The sequence below is a fragment of the Orycteropus afer genome, unplaced genomic scaffold, assembly GCF_000298275.1.
Source record: "Orycteropus afer afer isolate SDZICR_OR568_19922 unplaced genomic scaffold, OryAfe1.0 scaffold00177, whole genome shotgun sequence".
Taxonomy (NCBI): domain Eukaryota; kingdom Metazoa; phylum Chordata; class Mammalia; order Tubulidentata; family Orycteropodidae; genus Orycteropus; species Orycteropus afer.
Window position 1 is genome coordinate 2,829,616 of NW_006921764.1, and position 26,741 is coordinate 2,856,356.

At 40.7% G+C, this 26,741-nt stretch overlaps 1 protein-coding gene across 1 annotated transcript in view; it reads right to left on the bottom strand.

Moving 5' to 3' along the window:
• The window catches only part of ANKS1B (ankyrin repeat and sterile alpha motif domain containing 1B), a 1,816,017-nt gene that overhangs the window by 95,548 nt on the left and 1,693,728 nt on the right, over positions 1-26,741 (bottom strand). The window contains exons 18-19 of the mRNA XM_042781827.1: positions 5,443-5,550; positions 3,243-3,422 (exon numbers count right to left, since the gene is read on the bottom strand). Coding sequence (XP_042637761.1) covers positions 3,243-3,422; positions 5,443-5,550 — 288 coding nt within the window. The remainder of the gene's footprint in view (positions 1-3,242; positions 3,423-5,442; positions 5,551-26,741) is intronic.

Genomic DNA, 26,741 nt, shown 5'->3' on the forward strand with positions numbered 1-26,741 from the left:
GTCCCTGGTAAGATTTATTCCCAAGTATTTTATTTTTTTGGTAGCTATTGAGAATGGTATTGATTTCCTTATTTCTTTTTCAGCAATCTCTTTGCTGGTCTAATATTACCTTTTAAACAAACATTTTCTAACAAATGTAATAGGTGGAATGGGTGTGAAATTCCTCTCAATTTAACTTTAAGCACTGATTTTCTAAGTTAGGCAATGTACCCCCAAACATTTGTTAAGCAGACCTTAAGAAGGCAAAACTCCTATGAATTACTGGAAGAACTTAAGGTTTCTCTTTCTTTGTTGGTTGCCAGGGTGGGAAGGGGAGGGGAGGAAACACTGCAAAAATAAAAAAAATAATAAAAATAAAATAAAATATACTGGAAATGAAAGTACTTAAAGTGTCTGGCCTGTGGCTAGAGTTCCAACTCACTGCAGTGGGGGGTGAGCTAAACTTCAAGAAGCAGAGGGGTGTCTGAGAACAGAAACCTATCCTGATGGTTTTCTCTTTACTGCATTTTCTCTCTTCTGTAGGTAAAAAGAAAGCTTGAAGCTGGACTTACACCTGTTAGTGGGAAACAGAAAGAGCCTGGTTAGGCAAGCTGTAACCAAGGTAGAGCAAGCTCGCTGGGACAAAGTCCTTAGGAAAGAAAACTGCAGGGACTGAGCTCATCATTGGAAAGAGGCCTAACTAGCTGCTCTCTTATAGGAATTTCAGTCGCTAATTGAAGTCTTTACGAAGACCTAAGTTTACTGGCAAAGCACTTATCTTCAGGGAAGAGTGTGGTCTGGAGAGAGGATGACAGGTTGTTAAAGAAAAAAAAAGCAAATAACTTTAGAAATTGTTATTACAGCAAACAACTGAAAAGGGAATAAGAAAAAACATGAACTGAGTGTCTAAGTGATAGACAAGTCACAAAAATTGAATTGTTCAACAACAGAATTACAACAAAATATTTTATATTTTGACAGGTTAAAACACACTATTTTTAAGATCCACACATTTGTTTCTCCACAATTTTTGGCATTGCCAGACTAGGCAACATTCTCAAAGCAAACACATAAAAACTGCAATTAATACAACCTAAAGAGCTGCAACTCAGAATCCCCTTTTCTTATTGATTAGACTCCTGTAGTGCCACATCCTATTTTCTCTGCAGCAAATGTACTACATTGAGCAGCGGGATTTAGAAAGCTTCTGCTAAGCTCCTGGTTGCTAATGGAGGCCTATGTGCCCATCAGTCATTCCATCACTGTTAGTTCTACACGTGGGGTAAGTAAGTGCACTCATACAGACCCTGTGTAGCTCACCATGGCCCATCACCCTGCTAATCTCACTCTTCTTTCTGCCTTTGGGCTCATCTTACCCAGCCAGACAAAACTTCATCCCATTTTCCCAAGGCAAGACAATTCCAGAGAGAGATGTATTCCAATGGAAGTGATGAAAAAAGATATGAGGAGTCCAAAAGGCAATACTGCCTTAGCTGGTGAACCTCAGGAAGAAATAAGGGAGCAATCTTGCTATTACCTCTGTGTGTTCACAAATAGGCCTAAGAGTAATTCCTCTTCGAGGAAACTGTACTATTTGGAGAAATTTTAAAAATTATTCCAGCAACTGTGATAGATGATTCTGTTACTGAAGCTGACACAGTCAATAGTGAATACTCACAAAGAGCTACGCTCCCTTACTTGGGGAAGAAAACGGTTCAGAAAAGACTCGGTTTGTCTTACTACAAGAAGACCATACAGTTCAAGGTTAAAATAAACCATGTCATTAAAGAAATTTAACCACATATGTGCTGGTGTGTGGATAAGGCATTTGGCTCCTAATCGTAAGGTCAGTGGTTCAAACCCACCAGCTGCTCTGTAGAAGGAAGACAGGGCGATCTACTTCTGTAAAGACTGACAGCCTCGGAAACCCAGTAGAGGTTGCCATGAGTCAGAATTGACTTAGTGGCACTGCGTTTGGAGTTTTGAGTAGTCCACAAATACTGTACTAACAAATAGCAGGGAATACATACATACATACATATATATGTATGTACAGTTTGGGAAAAAGGCTCCCAGACTCCCTATTTAAGGGAACATTAATGAAAATAGTGATGTGGATTAAAAAGCAACACCTAGAAAGGGAGGAAGGGAAAACCATTATTTTCTTGTCTCTGTACATTTCCCATCTCCCTTCAATAAAAGACCCCTCATAATCCCCAGAATTGCCATTCCCTGCACAAAGAACCCTGAAAATAATTCAATATTGAAAGAGCTGAACAGCTAAAATTTCCCAGGGCCTCTGTCTTCAGGGCATTTACAGGCAGAACAGCCAGTTTCCCAAATATTCTCTTCCCATTTTCCTTTTGTGAGCTGCAGCAAAAATGTTTACCAAAGGGTCTTAAAAATGGAATCTCATTAAACAATTGAAAAAAATATTTAACAACCACGGCAAAGGAATTACAGTCAAATTTCATCTCAAGATTCTCATCTCAGGGGTGGGAGGTAGAGAGAAGCCTCTCGGTACGCCAGTCTGAACCTAGAATAGGTTGAAAAAAGTTGATTCTGCCAACAATTGTCAACACATCCTCATCTTTGAGTCTCAGGGCAAAACTGCAGAGCTAGCTGCCCACCTGAATATGGTTTAGGAAGAGGCCGACTGGTTGCTTCTGGCTAACTCAAGTTTCTGACCAGTCTGCTGAGGACAGGCTAGACCTGGACATCCACACCCCAAATCTGGAAAGGTCTGAATGTGACCATCTCTGTTTTCAGTTATTGCATCATCATTTTCATTCAAGGTGACACCATAAGATGATACAACTAGTTCCACTAGCACAATTCTATACAACTGTGTAAACTTGGTAGGAAATTAGAAACATTACATTAATACTCCCCCCCACAATTTCTGCCATATCAACTAACTTACATTTTATAACCTTGTGTAATCAATTGTGAATTGATTCTTATTCAGTATTATTCCATTTAGGGCAAAGACTTTCTGGGTACAATGAGATCAGATAGAAGAATGGAAAACAAAGGGTATGCATATACATAAGAAGGGCGTGTGTATACATTGCATTCCCAGGAAGGCCTGTTTCAGTCTAGTTCAAGGGAGCAGGGAATGAAAGATACACCATAAACTGGTAAAATTCCTGTTAGATGTGGTCAATAAGCAAAAGCAACCATAGTAAGCTATATGTTCAACATTAGAAGGCATTTCTTAATAGCGGTGGAAGGCAAAACGTCACAGAGGTGGAATACCTTACCTGAGCCATCTGCCTCTCCAGTTTTGATCGGGGAATATCATCAAAGTAGTTTTCATTCCTTCTCCTCCTTGCATCGCCCTGCATGATAATGTGAGGAACGTCTAGGGAGCCACCAGTGGTGTAAGTGCTTTGGCTAAGTGATGGAGACAACTGAGGAGGAGTGTGATTACCACTGGGTTCCTGAATGGAAATACATCATGAAATAAATACCATGTCCTTGAGGCTAACCTTTGGTTTCAAAACTGTGAGATACTGACAAGATAAACTGTGGGGAGTCATTTCTGAATCAACTGCCAAGGACTTGATGACAGGCCACCATTTTGTTTATGGCACAATCTAGTCCATACTTTCCCCCTTAAATATTTCAAGTCAAAAGTTTAAAGAAGCAGCCTCTGTTTTCTTAAAGCAGTAATATGCGTGCTCTCAGAAGAGAGATACATGTATGCTGGGCACCCTGGACACTATGACATGTATTTACAAACAAAGGAATTGCATCCTTATGGGGGGCAGAGTGTTCTCAGCATGGGCGATGCCATGAGAAGGCTAAAATGGAACACAAAGGGTGTTGATCCTTCATCAAAGAGCATCTGGCCTTAGGGCAGGAAGAGGACACAGTATGGAAACACAGCATATGACACATACAGACTGCAGAGCGATGCATATAAAGGCAGAAGATGCGTTTCAACGGCAAAGACCACTCAAGCTAGGAAACTGGTCAGAAGTAAGATAGGGGGCAGCAGAGAGCTTAGCCCGCATGTTTGCAAGTAAGAAACCGACTGATTTGCTGACTGATCATGCTGATTTTCCATGTCACTTCCTCCCTAGGTGTTCTGGACAGATTAAGCTCCTGTACTTTTTCTTGGGATCCCCATCTTTGATTTATTGTTTGCCTAATTCTGTTCCAGGGAGTCAGAGGGTGAGGCTCTGAAGGGGAAGGACAGGGAGTAAAGGAAATAGCAGCATGAATTTCTCCCCCAAAGAATCATTTTAGGGTGATAACACCAGTGATGCCTTCATCCTCCTTCCCTTTCCATGTAGCAAAGTGAAGCAAGATGCGATCTCTCTGCAGCCTCAATTTATCTGAGGCTCCTCTTGCTGAGGGAGAAGAATGGGTCCTATTTTTTACTCTCACTACTTCTGATATCCTAGTGTATCCCCTATCCTCCCAATAATCAATTTCCCTCATGGCTTCCTCCTAGAACCAATTCCCTTCCATCCCCTTAAGTCTGTATACTTCCTTCTCCTTCATGACTGGATCAGACTCAAAATCTCATTGGCTCCTCTCCTGCCCTGCCCTATGCAGTACTGGCAGTAGTTGTGTTACTGGCTAAAGCTCACTGGCCAGAGCATCCGACCGCACTTATGCTGGCAGTTATGTTGAGTGCCCTGTTTCTGACACGGACATGGCTGCAGAAAGGGAATCAGAAGCAAGCAAGTGCAGGATAAAATAGAGAACAGAGTGGGAACTCTCTCCCATTTGTCAGGCAGAGCCCAGTTTTTTGGTGACTTTTAGAAAACTTCTGATACACCCATGAAAATAAGCAACTGTCAGCTATTCCTTCCTGCCGCCATGTTACCCATCAGCATGCCTCTCAATTCTCATTCTCTCTGTCCTTTCTTTTCTGCCTTCCCTTCCACTTCATTTCTCTTTCCTTTCCACAGTTTTCCCCCATAATTAAAAAATACATATGAAATATCGTTTTTAAAATACAGATGAGAGAGTCTATTAAATCAAGTTTATGATTTTCTACTCTAACTTCTTGAAGTGGGTAAAAGTGGAGCAACTTTCACTTCTTAAAAAATAAAAGACCCTAAGGTTAATCTTAAGTTGATCTTAACTGTGGTCCTTGAGTGATATTCTTTCCCTGGGTTCGAGGAGTTGGACAGAAAACGCATTTCCTGACTACTGGCATAGATGGGAGTGAGGGATGGGAGAGGAGGAAGTGGTTCTTAGAGGTGGTGGCTTGTCAGACTGAATTCCATTAGAGATGTACATCTGAATCTCAAAAATACATTTAACCAATTCAGAAGACAAATCTTATCTTATAGAATGCAATACAAAAGGAGAGTATTTTTATTCAGAGGGGTCAGCTACATGGGAAACCACCTGTACTTCCTAATGCACTGCTTTTCATTTTATTGCACAAAATACTTTTTGAGGATCACAGTAGAAAACAAAACGGAGGTGTCTGGCACTTACCCTGAGGGTGATAGACCGAGGGGGCTTCTGTGGAGGATCGTCGTGTAGCCGGTCTCCCAGAGATGCCAAGATACGTTTCCTGTGGCCAATCAAATTGATTTTTAAAACCTGAAACAATATACATTTGGGTTAAATATTTCATTGGAAAAACATCATTTTAAAATGTTCTGAAACATGAAGGAGTTAAAATATTCATGCAGAGATGCCTCTGCAATATGAGAGGGGTGGTGTGGAATCGGCGTGACCCCTCAAGTCAAGAAAGCTAGGGAGAGCAGCCCGAAGTCTAGTGGCAAGTAGTGGGGGGAGAAAGAGAAAGCAGAGGAAGTTCTCCTTTACTCGAGCTGCTGAAGAGTCCGTCTCCACACAACAGCCACAATGACCTTTCAAAAATGGAAATCAAATCACATCACTGGTTAAAAACTCTCAAATAAGTTCCTACTGCTCTTAGAATAAAATCTGAGTCCTGACCTGGCCTCAAGGAGCTCTGGTGGCATGTGGTTAAAAGTATTCAGCTGCTAACCAAAAGGTTGGCAGTTCAAACCCACCAGCTGCTCCATGGGAGAAAGATGAGGCAGTCTGCTTCTGTAAAGATTTACAGCCTTGGAAACCCAACGGGGCAGTTCACTCTGTCCTAAAGGGTCATTATATGTTGGTGTTGACTATACAGCAGTGGGTTTGGTTTGCTCTGGCCTCAAGGCCCTATAGGAACTGAGTCCTCTCTCTCTCTCTCTTTATCCCTGCCCTCAGTATGCTCACTCACACCGGCCTCCTCTGTTCCTCCACCACCTTGTACTAATTTCCACCTCGGAGCCTCTGCCCTTGTAGTTCATCTTTCTGGAATGTTCTCCCCCAGGTCTTCAGTAATGGCAGCTTCTCATCACTCTGGACACTGCTCAAGTGTTGTCTCCTCAGAGAGGCCTTCATCAACTTCTTTGCTAAGAGTTATGCCCTCAACTCCTATCACACTCTACCTTAAGATCTTCTTTTTATCATTCCCCAAAATAACTTTATTTATAGATTTATTATTTGGGTCCCTCCTTCACCCTGTAAGCTTCCTGAAAGCAGGGCCCTGGTGTATATTTCTCACTATTGTACCTCAAATGCTTAAAGCAATGCTTGAAATAGAAGCTCAATGCGTATGAAAGAATGAATGTTAATACAGATTGAAAGTAGCAAAATTAGGGTTAGAACACAAGCATGGTCTACTTGAGGTCACTCAGTGTCAACCCAGGATTGTATTTTGTATCTCTCAGTGTGTAGTGCCTAAGGCATTTGACTGCTAAGCAGAAGGCTGGTGGTTCAAACCCACCAGCCACTCCTCAGAAGGAAGGTTGGGCAATCTACTTCCATAGTGATATCACCTTGAAAACCCAAGGAGGGGTCGCTATGAGTTGGGTCCAACTCGGCACATAACAACAACAACAGTGCTTCAAAGGGCACATTGTAGAAGTGACATCAAAGGGGCTAACGATTAGAGCACCTCCATTCTTCACCCTGTTCTTTGTGCTTTACAAATTCTCTTTCAATCTTCTCAACATCCTTATGTAGAAGGGGATATTCTTGTTTCACAGATGAGGAAACTGAGCTTCAGAGTAGTTGGGTAGCCCACCCAAAACCAGTAAGTGGTGGTTCTGGGATTTTTATCAGGTTTGCCTGATTTCAAAGATTGTTTTACCCCCAAGGAGAAACTGCAAAGTTCGGGCATATCTCTAAATACTATTGATTTATTTTAACACATTGATAAAAATATATATATATTTAATTCCTTTCCCATCCACGTATATTTCCAGGACGTCACAACTCTCAGTGGATGTAACTAGTTCCCCAATATACTACCATTTATGAATTACTATTATTATTTTCAGTTTTTCTCTTTTCAACCTTTAAGGGGAGAAGCAGGCATTTCTTTTTTTAGCCCTCATTGCATACCACCTTAAATTTTCACTAGCCTATTGTGGTTAATGTCTTTGAATTATGGTGTTAGCGAAGAATACTGAAAATACCACGGGCTGCTGAAAGAATGAACAAACCTGTCCTGGAAGAATGTTCCTTAGAAGCGAGAATGGCCAGACTTCATCTCACCTGCTTTGGTCATGCTACCAGAAGGGATGGGTAAGGACATCATGCTGGGTAAAGTAGAGAGTCAGTGAAAAAAAGGGAAGACCCTCAACGAGATGGACTGACACAGTGGCTGCAATGATGGACCTTCAGGCATACCAAGTATGTGAGGATAGTACACGACTGTTTTGTTCTGTTGTACACAGGGTCACCATAAGTTGGAGGTGACTCGATGGCACCTAACAACAACAAACAACAGCCTATTGGGGTAGGTAAGGTTGTATGTCAACTTGGCTGGGCCATGGTTCTGAGTAGTTTGGACGCTGGATTTAGTTACTCCCATGATGAGACTGCAATCACCTCCACGGTGGAATGTGCTGTGAGCATCTAATCAGCTGAAAGGGAATTGCCTTCGGGGTGAGGCCTGCTTCCAGTAGATATGGAGAAGCTTTGATGAAGGTCTCTAGCTTTTGGCATTCTGGATCTGGCATTTGGCTGAGTCTTCATCTCCAGTGAACTTGTGGCCTGCTGTGTTGTCTGCTAGTCTTGGAATTGCTCCTGGACTTGAACCAGTGGTCTGCTCTGCTGCCTGCCAGTCTTGGGATTGTATCACTTTACCTGTTGACCTTGGGTTTGTCAGCCTCAGTGGCCATCAGCTGTGTGAGTCAGAAGAAGCCTCTCACTTGCTGCAATGGGCTTGGAATAGGAAGCAGAGCTGAAGCCCAAAGTCAAGGGGCCTTTACTTAGTGCCTAGAGCCAGCACTCTGAATTCTGACTTCTATCCTCCTAAACTGTACAACCTATTAAGGAGCCCTGCTGGTACAAGGGTTAAGTGCTCAGCTACTATCCAAAAGGCTGGTGGTTCGAACCTACCAGTGGCTCTATAGGAGAAAAGACTTGGCTATGTACTTCCATAAAGTTTATACCCTGGGAATGCCTATAGGGTAGTTCTACTCTGTCATACATTTCACTATGAGTTGAAATCAACTCAGTGACACACAACAACATTTGTTAGTTAACCTTTTGTCCTTTATGCCTTGATTGAATTGGATTTTAATCTGGCACTATGTCCTATTTTTATATTCCACTCTGCTACAGGTGCCCATCAGCACCAGACCCATGTCTGTTGATGATGATGGGGTGGTAAATGATAACCAAGGTGACTGTTCACATATACCATATTCCTATGATTTTATAAACCCTCATCTTCCCAGGCTGGTGAACCCTAATTTTTCCATTTTGTTTCAAAGGTCATGTTAGCTGGCTTTCTCTGTACCCTGTCCTATCCTACTACAACAGCTTAGGATTGTTGAACACATTTTTGACAATATTCCAGGTATAAGTGAACTGTGGCTTTACATTTGAATAGAATACTATTTTCTGCTTTCTAACACCTCTCTTTAAACGCCTTTCCTAAGCACACCTGATTTCTGGCCAGCCTTTTAGTTGCAGTAGGAATAGCTATGGACAAAGGTATACACCAACAGCAAAGTCTATTATTTTGTTACAGCTCATAGTTCAAACTCTTATAATTTTGGAAGAATAGTTTGAATGGCTTCTCCCTACATTCCTTATCTTACAGCTGCCCATGCAGAAGCCCATCTGCCATCCTTCTGCCCACTCATGTAGTCCTGTGTTATGTTTCTGCATTTCTATTAGCCAGCTTGGCATTTCACTACCTACAAGAGCTTAGCAGGTTTTGCAAATCTGGAAATTTCACTATGTACTCTTTCTTTCAGATGATTTATAAATATGCTAAATAAGTGTGGTCTCAGTGCTGATTACTTGCAGGCAACTCTGTTTATAAGATTTAGAGAAATGCCCTCTATTGCATTGTTTCTTTTATTCTAAAGCATAAAGATCAAAGAATTCTCTCATCTCAGAAAAATACATTAACCTTTTCAAATGCCTTTTGCAAGTCTAAACACACTACATTTTCTTTTTCTTTTTGAACACTTTATTGTGGTTTGGGTGAAAGTTTATAGAAGAAATTAGTTTCCCATTCAACAATTTGTACACATTTTGTTTCATGACATTAGTTGCAATCCTCTCAGTGTAACAGCACTCCTCCCACTTCCTCCCTGGGTTCCCCATTTCCATTGCCCATCTTCCCTGCCTTCTGAACTTCGTTTTTAGGCAAATGCTGCCATTTTGGTCTTGTATCATCGACTGTTCTGAGAAGCACATTCCTCATGGGTGTTATCATTTACTCTATAGGCCTATTTATATGGTGCACCTAACTCAAGTTATGATATTTTCAATCACCTCATATGCATGTGAAACTGGACAATGAGTAAGGAGGACCAAAGAAGAATTGTTGCCTTTGAATTGTGGTGCTGGCAAAGAATATTGAAAATACCATGTACTTCATCTGTCTTGGAAGAAGTGCAGCCAGAATGCTCTTTAGAAACAAGAATGGCCAGACTCTGTCTCACCTATTTTGGTCATGTTGTCCCTGGAGAAGGGTATCATGCTTAGTAAAGCAGAGGTTCAGCAAAAAAGGAGAAGACCCTCAAGGAGCTGGATTGACAGTGATTGTAACGATGAGATCAAGTATAGGAAGGATTGTGAGGATGGCATAGGACTGGGCAGTGCTTCTTTCAGTTGTACACAGTGTTACAATGAATTGGAGCTGACCTGACAACAACGCTGTTTGGCTGAAAGTTGATTTATGGGGGTGGGTTCAGTTCCAGGTTTAAAGGATGTCTAAAGGCCATAGATTTTCAGTGGTTCCCTCAGTCTCTAGCAGACCAGTAAGTCTTGTCTTTTTTATGATTTTAAATTTTGTTCTACATTTTTCTTCCACTCTGTCCAAGACCTTTACTGTGATCTTGCTCAGAGAGGTTGGTAGTGGTAACCAGGCATTATGCAGTTCTTCTGGACTCAAGCTAGTGGAGGCTGTGGTCTGTGTGGTCCATTAGTCCTTTGGACTATTGTTCCCTTGAGTCTTTGACTTTTTTTTTCAATTTTCTTTGCTCCATATTGGAAGAGAACAATAACTTTATCTTGGATGGCTGCTTGCAAGCTTTTAAGACTCCAGTCACTACTCACCAAAGTAGGAGGTGGAACACTGTCTTTATGAACTATGTTATGCCAATTGACCTAGGTGTCCCCTGAGACTATGGTCCTAAATCCTCAATCCCAGTGATTCAGTCCCTCAAGGTGTATGGCTAAGAAGTCTGCGTAACTTTGCCCCCTGTATATTCTGCTATATACCTGGATATATTTGCAGCACATACAAATACGCACCTACATTTTCTTATTCCTCTTTTTTCTTTTTGGAGGACCAAAACTGGAAGGGAAGGCTGGGAGGTGGCAGCAGATGGCTTTTTAGAGGGTCGGAGCTGGTAGGGAAGGCTGGGAGGCAGCAGCAGACGGTTTTGGAGGACCAGAACTGGCAGGGAAGGCCAGAAAGCAGGAGTGAAGCAATTTGGAACAGCTAAGGGATATGAACTTGTCTGTCAGTTTGTTGTCCTGTGGTGGCTTGTGTGTTGCTGTGAGGCTAGAGGCTGTGCCACCAGTGTTCCAAGTGCCAACAGTGTTAGCCATGGTGAACAGGTTACAGCGAAGCTTCCAGCCTAAGACAGCCTAAGAAGGAAGAGGCCATCCACTTCTCAAAGAATTGGCCAGTGAAAACCTTATGAATAGTGGTGAAATGCTGTCTGATATATTACTGAAAAATAGCCCTGAAATATTGTCTGATATAGTGCCAGAGGATGAGTCCTTCGGGTCAGAAGGCACTCAAAATATGACTAGAAAAGAGATGCCTCCTCAGAATAGAGCCAACCTTAATGATGTACATGGAGTAAAGCTTTCAGGACCTCCTTCTGCTGATGTGGCATGACTCAAGATAAGAAGAAACAGCTGCAAATATCCATTAATAATTGGAACATGGAATGTACGAAGTATGAATCTACAAAAATTGCAAGTTTTAAAAAATGAAATGGAACACATAAAGATTGATATCCTAGACATTAGTGAGCTGAAATGGACTGGTTTTGGCCATTTTGAATCAGACAACCATAAGATCTACTATACTGGTAATGACAAATTGAAGAGGAATGGCATGGCATTCATCACCACAAAGAATGTTTCAAGATCTATCCTGAAGTACAATGCTGTCAGTGACAGGATAATATCCATACACCTATGAGGAAGACCAGTTAATATTACTATTATTCAAATTTATGTACCAACTACCAAAGCGAAAGATGAGGAAATTGAAGATTTTTACCAACTTCTGCAGTCTGAAATCGACCAAACATGCAATTAAGATGTGTTAATTATCACTGGTGACTGGAATGCATAAGTTGGAAACAAAGAAGAATCACCAGTAGCTGGAAAATATGGTCTTGGTGAAAGAAATGACGCTGAAGATTGCATGATAGAATTTTGCAAGATTAATGACTTATTCATTGCAAATACCTGTTTTCAACAACACAAATGGCAGCTATACACATGGACTTCACCAGACAGAGTACATGGGAATCAGATTGACTACATCTGTGACAAGAAATGATGGAGAAGCTCAATATCTTCAGCAAAACAAGGCCAGGAGCTGATTATCGAACAGACCATCAACTGCTCATAAGCAAGTTCAAGTTGAAACTGAAAACAATTAAAAGAAGTCCAGGAGAGACAAAATATGACCTTAATTATATCCCTCCTGAATTTAGAAACCATCTAAAGAATAGATTTGATGCACTGAACACCAATGACTGAAAACCAGAAGAACTGTGAGATGACATCAAGAACATCATCCGTGAGGAAAGCAAAAGGTCATTAAAAAGACAGGAAAGGAAGAAAAGATCAAAGTGGATGTCAGAGGAGACTCTGAAATTTGCCCTAGAATGGAGAGTAGCTACAGCAAATAGAAGGCTCGACAGGATAAAAGAGGTGAACAGAAGATTTCAAAGAGCAGCTCAAGAAGACAAAGTCAATTATTATAATGAAATGTGCCAAGAGTTGGAGTTCTACCCAAAAGGGAAGAACATGCTTGGCATTTCTCAAACTGAAAAACTGAGGGAAAAATTTAAGCCTTGAATCACAGTATTGAAAGATTCCATGGGAAATATGTTGAACGATGTAGGAAACATCAAAAGAAGATGGACGGAATACACAGTCTCTATACCAAAAAGAACTGGTAGATGATCATCCATTTCAGGAGGTGGCATATGATCAAGAACCAATGGTACTGAAGGAAGAAGTCAAAGCTGCACTGAAGGAATTGGCAAAAAACAAAGCTCTGGGAATTGACGGAATACCCATTGAGATGTTTCAACAAACAGATGCCCTGCTGGAGGCACTCACTTAGCTATGCCAAGAGATTTGGAAGACAGCTACTTGACCAACTGACTGGAAGAGATCCATATTGGTACCCATTCCAAAAAAGTTGATCCCACAGAATGTGGGAATTACCGAACAATATCACTGATATCACATGCAAGTAAAATCTTACTGAAGGTAATTAAAAAATGGTTACAGCAGTATATTGACAGAGAACTTCCAGAAGTGCAAGCTGGATTCATAAGGGGACATGGAGTGAGGTATATCATAATTGATGTCAGATGAATCTTGGCTCAAAGCAAAGAATACCAGAAAGATGTTTGCTTGTGTTTTATTGACTACGCAAAGCAAAGGCATTCGACTATGTGGGTCATAACAAATTATGGATAACTTTGAGAAGAATGGGAATTTCAGAACACTTAATTATACTCATGAGGAACCTGTACATAGACCAGGAGGCTGTCATTAGAACACAATAAGGGGAAACTGCATGGTTTAAAATCAAGAAGTAAGTGCATCAGGAAAAAACAGAAGACTCAACAGGATAAAAGCTGAACAGAAGATTTCAAAGAGCAGCTCGAGAAGACAAAGTCAATTATTATAATGAAATGTGCCAGGAGTTGGAGTATCCTTTCACCATACTTATTCAACTTGTATGATGAGCAAGTAATTTGAGAAGCTGGACTATATGAAGAACATGGCATCAGGATTGGAGGAAGGCTTATTAACAACCTGCAATATGCAGATGACACAACTTTGCTTGCTGAAAGTGAGGATGACTTAAGAGCACTTACTGTTGAAAATTAAAGACTACAGTCTACAGTATGGATTACAACTCAACACAAAGAAAACAAAAATCCTCACAACTGGACCAATAAGCAGCATCATGATAGATGGAGAAAAGATTGAAGCTGTCAAAGACTTCATATTACTTTGTTCTACAGTCAACACCAATGGAAACAGCAGTCAAGACATCAAAAGTTGTATTGCATTGGGCAAATCTGCTGCAAAAGACCTCTTTCAAGTGCTGAGGAGCAAAGATATCTCCTTGAAGACTAGGATGTGCCTAACCCAAGCCATGGCAATCTCAATCGCCTCATATGCATGTGAGAGCTGGACAATGAATAAGGAAGATCAAAGAAGAGTTGATGCTTTTGAATTGTGGTGTTGGCAAATAATGTTGAAAGTACCATGAATGCTAAAAGGACTAACAAATCTGTTGTGGACAGAGTGCGCTGGAATGCTCCTTGGAAGCGAGAATGGCCAGACTTCGTCTCACCTACTTCAGTCATGTTGTCAGAAGGGACCATTCTCTGGAGAAGAATGTCATGCTTGGTAAAGTGGAGAGTCAATGAAAGAGGGGAAGGCCCTCAATGAAGTGGATAGACATGGTGGCTGCAGCAATGGGCTCAGGTGTAGTAGGGATAGTGAGGCTGCCACAGGACTGGGTAGTGTTTTGTACTGTTGTACATAAGGTTGCTATGAGTTGGAGATGACTTGATGGCACATAACAACATAACAACTTTATTCTTATTCTCAATTACCTTTCCAAAAGCTTCTATTGGATATAAATAGAATAGAATATTACTGGATATAAACATAAAAACTCCACAGCCTTTTTCTCTGTAATGCTGGGGGTCCTACATTGGGCCCCTGAGTCCTGCTAAGAAGTGTTTTTTATAGTACTAAAGATATTCAAGATTATCTGGCAAATAACTGATACTCAATAACAAATGACTGTCATAAAATTTAGCTGGTGTACCTTCCCTCCTGCTTTAGGTTTACTCTCCCACTACTCAATTTTAGGCAAGTTACCGAAATGCTCTGATCTCAGTTTCCTCAATTATGAAGTGAAGAAGTTAATGCCAATCTCAAATGTTGTTGGGAAGATGAAGAGTTAAACTGCAAGGTGCAAGAGTTAAACCTTCAAGTTTGTGCTTTTTCCAGCAAATGGCATCTGAGGATGCATAGATAGGAATCCTGATCCAGAAGCATGAGGGCTTAGCTCATTTTCATAAAGTTAATCATGTCAAACAAATATGCTGGTGCTTTGCATGAAAAGACTTGGCTAACCTTGGAAAAGATCACATTGAAGAGACATACCCTGATAGGAACAGGTCTGGCTTTTATCAATTAGTTTACTACTAGATCAAACTTAAAGGAATGTATGCTATTCTCCCATCCACACCATTTAATTGCCAATATGAGGTAGACTGGAGCCCTGTTGCTGCCTCCTACGTACCAGAAAGTCAAACCACTTGTCATCAAGTCGACTTTGATTCATGGTAACTCTATAGGACAGGGTGAAAACGCCCCATAGGGTTTCCTATGCTATAATCTCTATGGAAGCAGGTTGTCACATCTTCCCACAGAGCAACTGGTGAGTTTGCACCACTGACATTTTGGTTAGCAGACAAGGTCTTTAACCACTGCATCCCCAAGGCTCCTTGCCTTTTCCATAGAACTGTCCATAAGAGGACAGACAGAGAAACAGAGAGAGAGATAGCAAATTAACACAGAGTGATGATTCATGTCAAGAACAACTGGATAACTTTTCTTATGTATTAGACGTGACCTTATATCACAGAAGATACTAACAAAAACAACTACCATTTACTGAACATTTGCTTTGCTCTAGTTTTGTGTTCTTCTTGTGCTAGAAACTGCATTTTAGAGATGAAAAACCTGAGACTCAGAAATGCTGAGTAACATTCTTAAGGTCACACTGCTAACTGGTGTCATAGCTGGGATTGATACCTGCCACTTAATTTGTTCTTTACCGCTTATAACCTCTATGCCTTTCTGCCTTAGCTACTATTATACCACTGTGATGCTTCTTAAGACAGTGCTGCTTATTTTGAATTATCATGTTTAAAACATTTATATTGGGTCTTGACCATCTGCAAACTTTAAAATGCAGCTTCAGTTTTGGACAACAAGCGGTGTTAAAGCTACAGGCCACAAGTGCACAGGCAGAATGCTCTGTGGAATGCATATGTAGCTAAACCCAAGACTCCAACTGAGTCGGCTAACAGTGGAGTGATAGAGAGAGTGACATGTAGCTTAAAAATGCCCAAGTTGACAATGAAAAAAAATCCATTGGCAAGACAATGGAGAGAATATTCCAAAGAAAGATAGCCATTATGGAAAAAGGAACAGTCAAGTCCAAGGCAGTTGGGTTTGCCACGAGAACAGCTTAATTGGAAGCTGATAGAGTCCCTGAAGTAGAAGCATCCTACAACTCAAGATGCCATGACTAATGAAACCTGTCAACAAACCTTAAGTTGTTCTTTTCTTTTTTAGAAAACAAACCAGAGCAATGGTTACTGTGGTAGAGAAAAATTCTTTAAGGTTTTCGTTACAACTTGGGTGAAAGCTAATCTCAAGTACAAGGGACCTAATTGAGGGAGGGATGGTTAAAATATAAGATAATGGTAATTGTGGGGGCTTTAGTTATTAATTTAGTTATTCTAAGTCATCAGGGCAATCCAGTTCAAATCAAAAAACAATACTGAGTTTCTGCCAACAAATTATTTAGAGTATCTGAAGGGAAAATGGGACAAATGGAACAACTCAATATTGGAGAGATCAGACACAAATAACTACATTCTCAAACCATTAACTAGGGAAAGTGGATTATTAGATGCATGAAGTTCCAGCTGCTGAGTTCTAATAGATAAGAGATAAAAGTTATTGCATGTTTTCTTGAGTGGTTTTGCTTATAACTCTCATTAAAAAAATGTGGGTCAAAGGCAAGCAATAAGGCTGAAACAACATGGGCTTGTGACAGCTTGGTCTCCATTCATCAGAGTAGTTGTCTGCCTCTAGGAATTGTCTCCAATATTAGTGAAACAGGACAACTTCAGAAACGCCATTTCAAATGCCAGTGATAGAAGAATAAGTATGCTGACCGACAATGCTATACTATCATGTCATTGTCATTCATGTGTCTAGGTTTAGCTGTGGGAATTCTGGTAGACAATATCATGACATTCACTTGCACTGAGTAGCTCACGTCAGAATAAATGTCACAGCAAAGCTGAAAGTCAGTGTGGTTAGACTGCCTTCTTTTCTTTTTAAATTGAATGTGAAAGAAATTAAACATGTTAAATAATGTGATGTAAATTAAACGTTTTTTTTTTTAATCTGCTTTTTAAAATTAACTAGTGTTTTGATTTTGATCCTAAAAACAGTGATTACTCATTATAGATAGAGCTCTGGTGGTGCAGTGGTTAAGGCATTTGGCTGCTAACCAAAAGGTTGGTGGTTTGAACCCATCAGCTGCTCTGTGGGAGAAAGATGAGGCAGTCTGCTTCTGTAAAGATTTACAGGCCTGGAAATCCTGAGGGGCAGTTTTACTCTGTCCAATACGGTTGCAATGAGTTGAAATCGACTCGATGGAAATGGGTTTTGGTTTGGTGGCTTTAATGTTGACTTGTGTTATACATTGTGAAGAACAGCCCTTTTCATATCTCACTTAAACTGTCTGGCTTACTTACAGTGAGACTTACAGGGCTGCTATGTGTTGGAATCGACTTGATGGCAGTAAGTTTCTTTTTCTTTGTTTTGGAACTCATTGTAGATACTTTATACAATATAGAAAAACAGGCATAAGAGAATATAGGCTATTAACAATTTAGGTCTATTTCCTTTTCTTTTTCCCTCCATGATCACATTTTATTATGGCCATATTAGGAGCACAATTTTACCTTGGTATTTTTCACTTAATTTAAAAGCAAACAAAGTTTCCTCCAACATAAAGACTTCTCAGTTACCTTGTAAGTAACCCCATGATTCTGCTTCAGAGAAGCATGCTATAATTCATTAACCATTTCCCTCTTGTTGGAAATTTGGTTTACGTTTCTGTCTAGGTATCAAACATTCTACACACTCATAAAAAACCTACTACCCAAAATTTCTATTTTCACTGATGTGTGTGCATAGATACCATATGAAAAGACAACAAAGAAAACTGCGAGAATGCACGAGTCACAAGGAAAAGTCATACAGCAACAGTCTGTCTCCATGTTCCGCATGAAATCTCAATCCATGTACTTCCGGCTGCACCATGTCCTCTAGGGAAAATCACGAATCCATGTACTGTTCCTCACTGGTACACTTTGCATTTGTTGTATTTTGGAGTTCAGATTTAGCTGACAGACGTGAAATGACATATGTAGCTGGAAGTCTCCAGAGATTGCACATGCAGCAAGGCTGAGCACAGGGACAATCCCAGTTATCAGTGCCCTAGAACGAGCTGCATCCTTCTTATTTCTGGATTCATGTTTGGGGAGAAATGGAAACAGTTTCCTCCTGCATTTGGAGGCCCTGCATTCTGAGGTTGGGGAGACCACCGTCCCTGTCCTTTCCTAGATATTTGTCAACTACAAAGACCAGCTCCCCCCCCGGCCAAATAAAAAAAGACCAGCTCCCCCGCCAAACCTAAAGAGTTCATTTGGCTTCAAAGTGGCCTCTTCTAACAAAACAGAAAGCGTTCTGAGGAATTCTGGGGTTCTTAAAGGCAGAATGGAAGCTGAGGTGTAGGTTTATCTGCTTTGTTCTTATCCACAGAACTAAAATTGCAATTAAATGTGAGAGATTTTTTCCCCTGACTGGTAATAATTCCTAATCACTTTTCCACCTGAGAGCATCAAGGCAAATGTACCTGTGTCATTCTCTCTCAACTCCCACATTCCCAGGAATCCTCATCTGAACTTGCATCCAGTTTTTTGACTGTGACATCTTCTCTCTCATTTCTTGGACTGTAATCATGCATGTCTGGCATGGGGTGACGGATGAAAAGACCTCTGAACCTGAAAGTCATGAGATGTGGACCCTGCCCTGAGTCTTTTAGCCAAGTTATCTTTAACATTTTTGAACCATGGTAAAAAGGGGGAAAGAAAGGGATCATTTTACTCAACATTTATTGGATTTCTTCCATGTATAACCACTGTTAGGTAATGTGTGGGCCACAAAGGAGACAGATATTTAGTCTTCTAAGGACTCTCAATCCAGTAGGTAGAAAAAATATAAACAAACAAGCAAAGAGGTATATGCATGTATTTTCCTATCTATAGTCCTATTTAGGAGCTCTGGTGGCGTAGTGCATAAGGCATTTGACTGCTAACCAGAAGGCTGGTGGTTCAAACCCACCAGCCACTCCTTGGAAGGAAGATTGGGCAATCTACTTCTGTAGACATACCACCTCAGAAACCCAAGGAGGGGTCGCTATGAGTCGGGACCAACTTGATGGCAGTAAGTTTTTTTTTTTTTTTTTTTTTTTAATAGTCCTATGTATCTATCTGAATATATGTGTCTGTACAGCCTTCACAACCCAAAAGACATTTCTGTAGATTAAATGAGAATGACCAGGAAGTTGCTCTGAAAATGATAAAGCATGGAATTAAGTAATTATTTCCCCTTGAAGTATAAAGAACCTTAAAACTCTCTTACCCTACCCTTGAATAACCATTAGTAACATTTTGAATATTATCTTTGTTATTTAAACATGTTGTTATAGATGTAAGAAGCTCTGGTGGCTCTGTGGTTACAACATTCAGCTGCCAACCAAAAAGTCAGAGGTTCAAACCCACCAGCTGCTCCGTGAGAGAAAGATGAGGCAGCCTGCTTCCATAAAGATTTATTTTACCCAGTGGGGCAATTCTACTTCGTCCTATAGGGTTGCTATGAGTTGGAATCGACTTGATGGCAGTGGTTTGGTTTTGTTTTTGGTTTTGGATATGGTAATATCAACAGTTAATGTACAGGGCTGCTAATCTTAGGTTGGTGGTTTGAGACCACCTTGAGATGCCTTGGAAGAAAGGCCTGCAATCTACTTTAGAAAAATCAGCCACTGAAAACTCTCCAGAGCAGGGTTCTGCTTTGACACACATGGGGTCGCCAGGAGTTGAAACTGACTTAGTGGCGACTGGTTTGGGTTTTCGGGTAGATTTTATACCCCTTTAGATCAGGATCCATGCTTTTCACTTCTCCAAACGTCTCCTCTATTATCTAAAAACTTGAACTTCAAATGCACAAATCTCTTACATGTCTCCAAACATGCCGTATACATCTCTTTGCCAGCTCCCTGCTCCCTGCAGCCCCAGTTCTAAAATGTCCTTGCCCTCCTCTTTACTGACTCTTGCAAGAGGGGAATGGAGCTCCATCTAAAGCCTTCCTTCCCTATGTTACATTATGGTGACCTCTCTCTGCTCTGAATGTCTAGGGTTCGTGGGCTGCCCTGCACTTTGACATCTGATACATCCTGGCTTGTACCGCTAGTTTCCTTTTATGTGTACACACCTACCTGTTTAACCAGACTATAGTTTCTGTAAGGTTAGACACAGTGCCATGCATCCTTGACCCCTCAGAGCACTTAGCACTCAAGTGGATGTACTTGGTGCACCTCACAGGCACAGTCCTAAGATCTCCAATGTGATCCTTTTCACAGAGGACAACAAATGAAGCAGGGCGATGTCTCTGAATGGCAAAGAAAGGAAAGGACCTTCTGTGGAACGTTCCCATCTTATTTATTTCCCTTTCCACTCTCAATAGGAAACACTGTGTTTTCCATTCCTTCTGAGCTTTAGCAGCTTAACACCTTCACACCATCTTAGCTCAGGGGAAGTAAAACTTCCTTTAAAAACCCCAAACAAAAAAACAAACCAGCTGTTGTCTGCCAATTCCAATTCACGGTGACCCCATAACTGTCAGAGGAGAACTGTGCTCCAAAGGGTTTTCAGTGGCTGATTTTTCGGAAACAGATCACCAGGCCTTTCTTCCCAGGTGCCTATGGGTGGATGTGAATCACTAACTTTTGATTAGCACATTAACGGTTACACCACCCAGGGACCCCAAAACTTCCTTACCTCCCACCAGTGAGAATTACTTCCCTTTACCTCTACCAAACCAACAAAACCAAACTCACTGTTGGCGAGTCAACTCTGACTCGGTGATCCTATGAGAGTAGAATGGCTCCATAGGGCTTCCAAGCTATAATTCTTTACGGAAGCAGACTGCCTCATCTTTCTCTTGCAGAGTGGCTGGTGGGTTCGAACCACTGAGCTTTTGGTTGGCAGCCAAATGCTTTAACTACTGTGCCACCAGGGCTCACTTTACCTCTTCCACTTCTCCCCAATTCTCTTTTCCTTGTGTAATTAGTTTTCAAAGAAACTGCTGCTAGATAATCAGCAAATGACAGTTTGTATGACAGATGCCACCAAAATACAACTGTGTTAACTTGTGGGTAGGAAAGGCAGTTAGTTCCAAGTAATACAGCTCCAGAGAGAGCAAAGGACAGTGAGAAACAATGAGTAAGAGGGTGAGAAAGTAAGACGGGAACACAGGAGTTTTCTGAATACAGTCTGTCTCAATAAACAGGAAATGGTGATTAGGAGGAAAGGAGATAATCTGCATGGGAAGAGAGGCCTTAATGGTATAATTGCCAATGAGCATTTAAGGGTTCTGGAGGTAGAAAGTCTTCTTTTGTAATCAATGAGAATCTGAGGTTTATTTGCAAAGCTCTCTAAATTACTTCTTGATGAAGGTACCAATTTTCTGATTATCTTTTCTCATAAACACTGCTCCAGAAGATTCAAACAAACAAACAAAAAGCCAACCAACCAATCAATTCCCAATTCTCCGTGAGTTACTTGTACTTTTTTCATGACGAGTCATGTTGACATCTTTTTTCTTTTCTTTAGTTTTCTTCTTTGTCATAACATTGTAAGTTACTTTTAAGTACAACTTGCTGCAAGTTAAATTTTCATTTAACTTTGGTTTGCACTGCTCAGTAACCCAATCATCAAGATTAGTGAAGGAAAATCTGTTGCCAAAGAAAATGGGGAAAATGTGCTATATCCCACATCTGAAGTTATTCTTAGAGACACGATGATGTGCTAATATCATTTGAAAACTGCCAAGTTTTCTGCGGTATTATTAATACACAAAAATGCTCTGCATCTTAAGAAGCAGAGAGGTGTCTGTTCTGCTTCTACTTTGCTAACCAGGCTGGATATTTACAAGTACTGAGGATATTTTCTAACATATCTTCTTTCCCTTGTTCAGATCATAAAATTTATGATCTACTGTATTGTATGCTCAAAGCTCTCAGTACTGTAACTGATATTATAGGTAACAAAATTCATTATGAACATAGTTTCATTCAATATTAAAAAAAAATTGACATATGCAAAATGCATGAATATGCACATGTCTGTATTGGGATGCTTTAAGACAACTGAACCTCAAGAGACAAGCCTAGGCAAATGAGGATCTGGTTAGTCAATTTTTGGTGTCTTTTTCTTTCTGTTTTGCTGCCTTAACAGCATGTAACAGCAGAGGACAGAACAGTGAAATGAGAACAACAAATCCAATCCAGTCAATTCTGTTTCTTGCCAGCAGCCCTGCTAAAAGAATTTGGTGTGGGAGGGGAGAAGAATCTACCTAAAAACTAGCTGAAGTTAAGGTTTTAAAAACACATCCATGGCACATACCCAAAAGACTTGAAAGTAGAAACTCAAACACACATTCACTGCAGTACTATTCATAACAGGCAAAAGGTGGAAACGACCCAAATGTCCACAAACTGATGAACGGATAAACAAAATGTGGTCTATACATATAATGGAATATAATTCAGACATAAAGAAAAATGAAATTCTGACACATGATATGACATGGATGAACCCTGAAAACAGTATGCTAAGTAAAGTCAGACACAAAAGGGCAAATATTGCATGATTCCACTTACATGAAATACATGGAATGAGCAAATGCCTAGAGAGCGAAGTAGATTTGTGGTTACCAGGGACTGGGTGGGGAGATGGGGTCTTATTACTTAATGGACACTGAGTTTCTGTTTGGGATGATAATTACATGGGAGCTCTGGTGGCATAGTACCTAAGGCATTTGATTGCTAATCAGAAGCCTGGTGGCTCAAACCCACCAGGCACTCCTTGGAAGGAAGACTGGGTAATCTACTTCTGTAGAGATACGCCTCAGAAACCCCTTCCAAAAATAAAAATAACTAAAAAAAAAAAAAAAAAACCCTTAATACATCTACAGATTTTGCTTAGCCTAGTTAGCTAGTAAGGAGCTGGTGGAGCAGTGTTTAAGCGCCTGTGAACCAAAATGTTGGTGGTTCAATCTCATCAGCCACTCCATGACAGATGAGACAGTCTGCTTCTACAAAGATTACAGCCTTGGAAACCCTAAGGGGTAGTCAGAATCCACTTGATAGCAACAGGTCTGGGTTTCTGGCTTAGCTATTACTGCGCTTTAGAATTGAGCGTGCACCATATTCCAATCTACCAGCGGAAATGTTCATAAGAAAATACAATCAGAATATCAGTACCTTCCTTCATCAAGAGGTAATTCGGAGAGTTTTACAAACGAACTTCAGATTCTCCTTCATTACAAAAGAAGGCTTTGTGCCTCCAGAATCCTTAAATGCTTGTAGGCAATTATACCATTAAGGTCTCTCTTTCCATGCAAAGGTCATCTCATCTCCTCATAATTAGCATTTCCTTGAGATAGATGTATTCAGAAGACACACATTCTCTTCTCACTCCTTCTTTCCCACTCTCCTTTGTTCTCTCTAGAGCTGTATAACCTGATATGAGGTCTCTGAGTGCACAAGTGGTTTGTGATTGGCTGCTAACCTAAGAACCCTTAGGTTAAAACCCACCCAGCGGCACTGTGGAAGGAAGGCCTGGCGATATACTCTTGCAAAGATCCCAACCAAGAGAGCGCCGCGGAGAAGCTCTACTCTGAAACACATGGGCTGGCCATGAGTTGGAACTGACTAGATGGCAGTTGTGTTTTTGTGTGTGTGTGTGTGGTGGGCCAAAGGATGTCATGGGTTAACAAATACTCTTATTGTTTTCAGTCCCAAGGACAGTTTCAAGATGAGGAAAAAAAAAAAAAAAAACAGGATGACACAGTGAAAGATTTGATATAATCTCTTTTCTCCCATTATCCCTCTTCCACCCACCCCGTTATTTCACTCTTTAATTCCAATTTCCTTTGAAAGTAAAATAATAGAACCAAGCTGGGAACCACTATACCATACTCAAATCCAAAAAAAGAAAAAAGCAAACTCACTGCCATAGAGCTGGTCCCAACTCATAGTGACCCCTTCTTGGGTTTCCGAGGCTATATCACTACGGAAGTAGATTGCCCAACCTTCCTTCTGAGGAGTGGCTGGTGCGTTTGAACCGCCAGCCTTCTGGTTAGCAGTCAAATGCCTTAGGCACTATGCCACCAGAGCTCCTACTAGAATAGCTAAAATTTTAAAAAGTGACAGCATTGAGTGGTGGTAAAGATGTGAAAAAACTGGAACCCTCATACACTGCTAGTGGCAATGCAAAATGGTACAGCCACTTTTTGGAAAACTGTCAGTCTCTTAAAATAGAACCCTATTTCTTACCAGATGAGCCAGCAATTCCACTCCTAGGTAGCAACCCAAGAAAAATGAAAACATAGAGTTTGTATATGAATTTTTATAACAGCATTATTCAAAATAGCTAAAAACTGGAAACAATCAAAATATACCATCAACTAGTGAATGAAGAAATTAAATGTGATCATTCATACAATGGAATACTACTTAATTATAAAAAGGACCAGACTACAGACACGTTATGGCATGGTGAACCTCAAAAACATTATGCTAAGTGAGAAAAGCCAGACACATAAGCTTATTTTTTTTTTGTAATTCTATCTAAATGACATTTCTAGAAAATATAACACTATAGAGATAGAAAGCAGAACAGTGGTTGCCTAGGGCTAAGAACAGGAGCTGGAATGATTGCAAATGGGCATGAGGGAACTTTTGGGGTTGGTGGAAATGCTGTAAAACTGGATTGTGTTGTTCATTCGGCAGCTGCATAAGTTTCCTAAAACTTACTGGACTATATGCTTAAAATGGATAAATTTTAGGATCTGTAATTATATTGCAGTAAAGATTTTTTTTTTTTTTTAAAGAATAGTGCTGGAAGAAAGCATTCAGTATTCAGTAACTACAGTGTAAGTAAGACCATCCCTGAAGCTTGTAATTGGGGATCTCCATAGAGCCTGCTCTCTCGAATGTACCACTTAGCAGCTGCACCAACAGGAGATCACATATGAACTGCAGGGTATCTAGTACATCTCAAGGAAAATATGACCCAGAGGGCAGCTGTGCTCAAGAAGCCTAGGCTGTTCAGCAACAGGCTAGTGAATGGGTAGGACAGATTTTGCCTCAGTATTTTTGAGGGTCTTATTTCTCCCCTAAAGGAGTGATGTTTAATCAACATTATTCAGGCATGAGATTCCACGCAGGAGGCTACAGTGATTAAGAGCAGGGCTTTGGTACCAGGGTGACTGGGTGAGGTCTTGGTTCTGGCAATTAATACATGACTTTGGGTCAATTCTTTAACCTCTCTCAGCCTCACCTAACTCATCTGAAAAATGGGGTTAAAACAGTACTTACCTCTTGAGGTCACTGTGTCAGGATGACACCAAAAGTACTTAGTACATGGTCTGACATAAAACAAGTCTCAGTAAATGGTAACTACTATGATTACGAAGACCTACCACACTGCCATTGAGGAGCTCTCATGGTATAGTGGGTAGGGCATTTGGATACTAACCAGAAAGCTGGTGGTTCAAACACACTAGCTGCTCTGCAGGAGGAAGATGAGGCAATTTATTCCGTAAAGATTTATAGCCTTGGAAACCCTATGGGGATCATTATGATATGATAGCAATGGTTTGCTCTGGTAGCATAGTGCCTAAGGCATCTGACTGCTAACCACTCCTCAGAAGGAAGACTAGGCAATCTACTTCCGTAGAGATATCGCCTTGGAAATCCAAGGAGGGGCTGCTATGAGTTGGAAATGACTCGATGGCAGTGAGGTTTTTTTTTTTTTTTTTTTTTTATTATTCTTATCTTCCCTGGGTGGTGCTTGGCTGATAACCAAAACGTTGGCAGTTCAAGTCTACCCAGAGGCACCTTGGAAGAAAGGCCTAGCAACTGACTTCTGAAAACCCTATAGTTTACGACTCTCATGGGTCACCATGAGTTGGAACTGACTTGACTACAACTGGTTTTTTATTATTATTACCATCATCCTTCACTGTTTTGATGAAGCCCAGGTTCCGAACCCAATCAGGATATGTGAGGAGCTCACCAACGTGCCTCCCAACCAGAAGTAGCTCAGCAGCCCGCCAGGCGCCTTTTCCCTGCCAACCACTCCTACGCCAATAGACACTCTTCTTTTCAAACTTTAGTGGTCTTATTAAAAAGAATGAACTATATCATATGAAATATAGTTATGCTGAACTATATTAATTTCCTTTTTTGACAGGGTTATTAGTATGCATTGACAGGCCAGGAGCATGCCATAGACATAGTGTCTTTGATTTCAATAAAACACTTGATGAGGTCTTTCATTATCTATAAGGTGGTGGGCTCTATGAGAGAAAAATTAAGCGGATTCACTGCTGGTTGTACATCTACACCCACGAGGCTTGATGGATGGCTCTGTCACAACCTGCAGGGGGACCACTGATTGAATGCCATAGGGCTCAGCCCCGGGATTCTCATCTATTCAATATTTTTATTAATGGCATTGAAGAAGACATAGGAGGCACGCTTATCATATTTTTCAATGACATAAAGCTATGAAGGATGTTTAATATGATAACAGACCAATGTAAGATTCAAAATTCTCTCAACAGGCAGAAATGCCCCGCTGACACCAAAAAGATGCAATTTAACAGGGATAACTGTGATGTTTTACACTAAGGTACCAAAAGGGATCAATTGTGCAGGCTCAGGAGGGGGAAGATCGGGCTCTGTCACATGTCCAAGAAGGATCTGAGTTTTCAGGTCAACACAGGAAGAGCCTTAGGGGAAAGAATGCCAGACTAAGAGTCAGAGGGGAAGGAAACACATACATATAAAGGCGCTA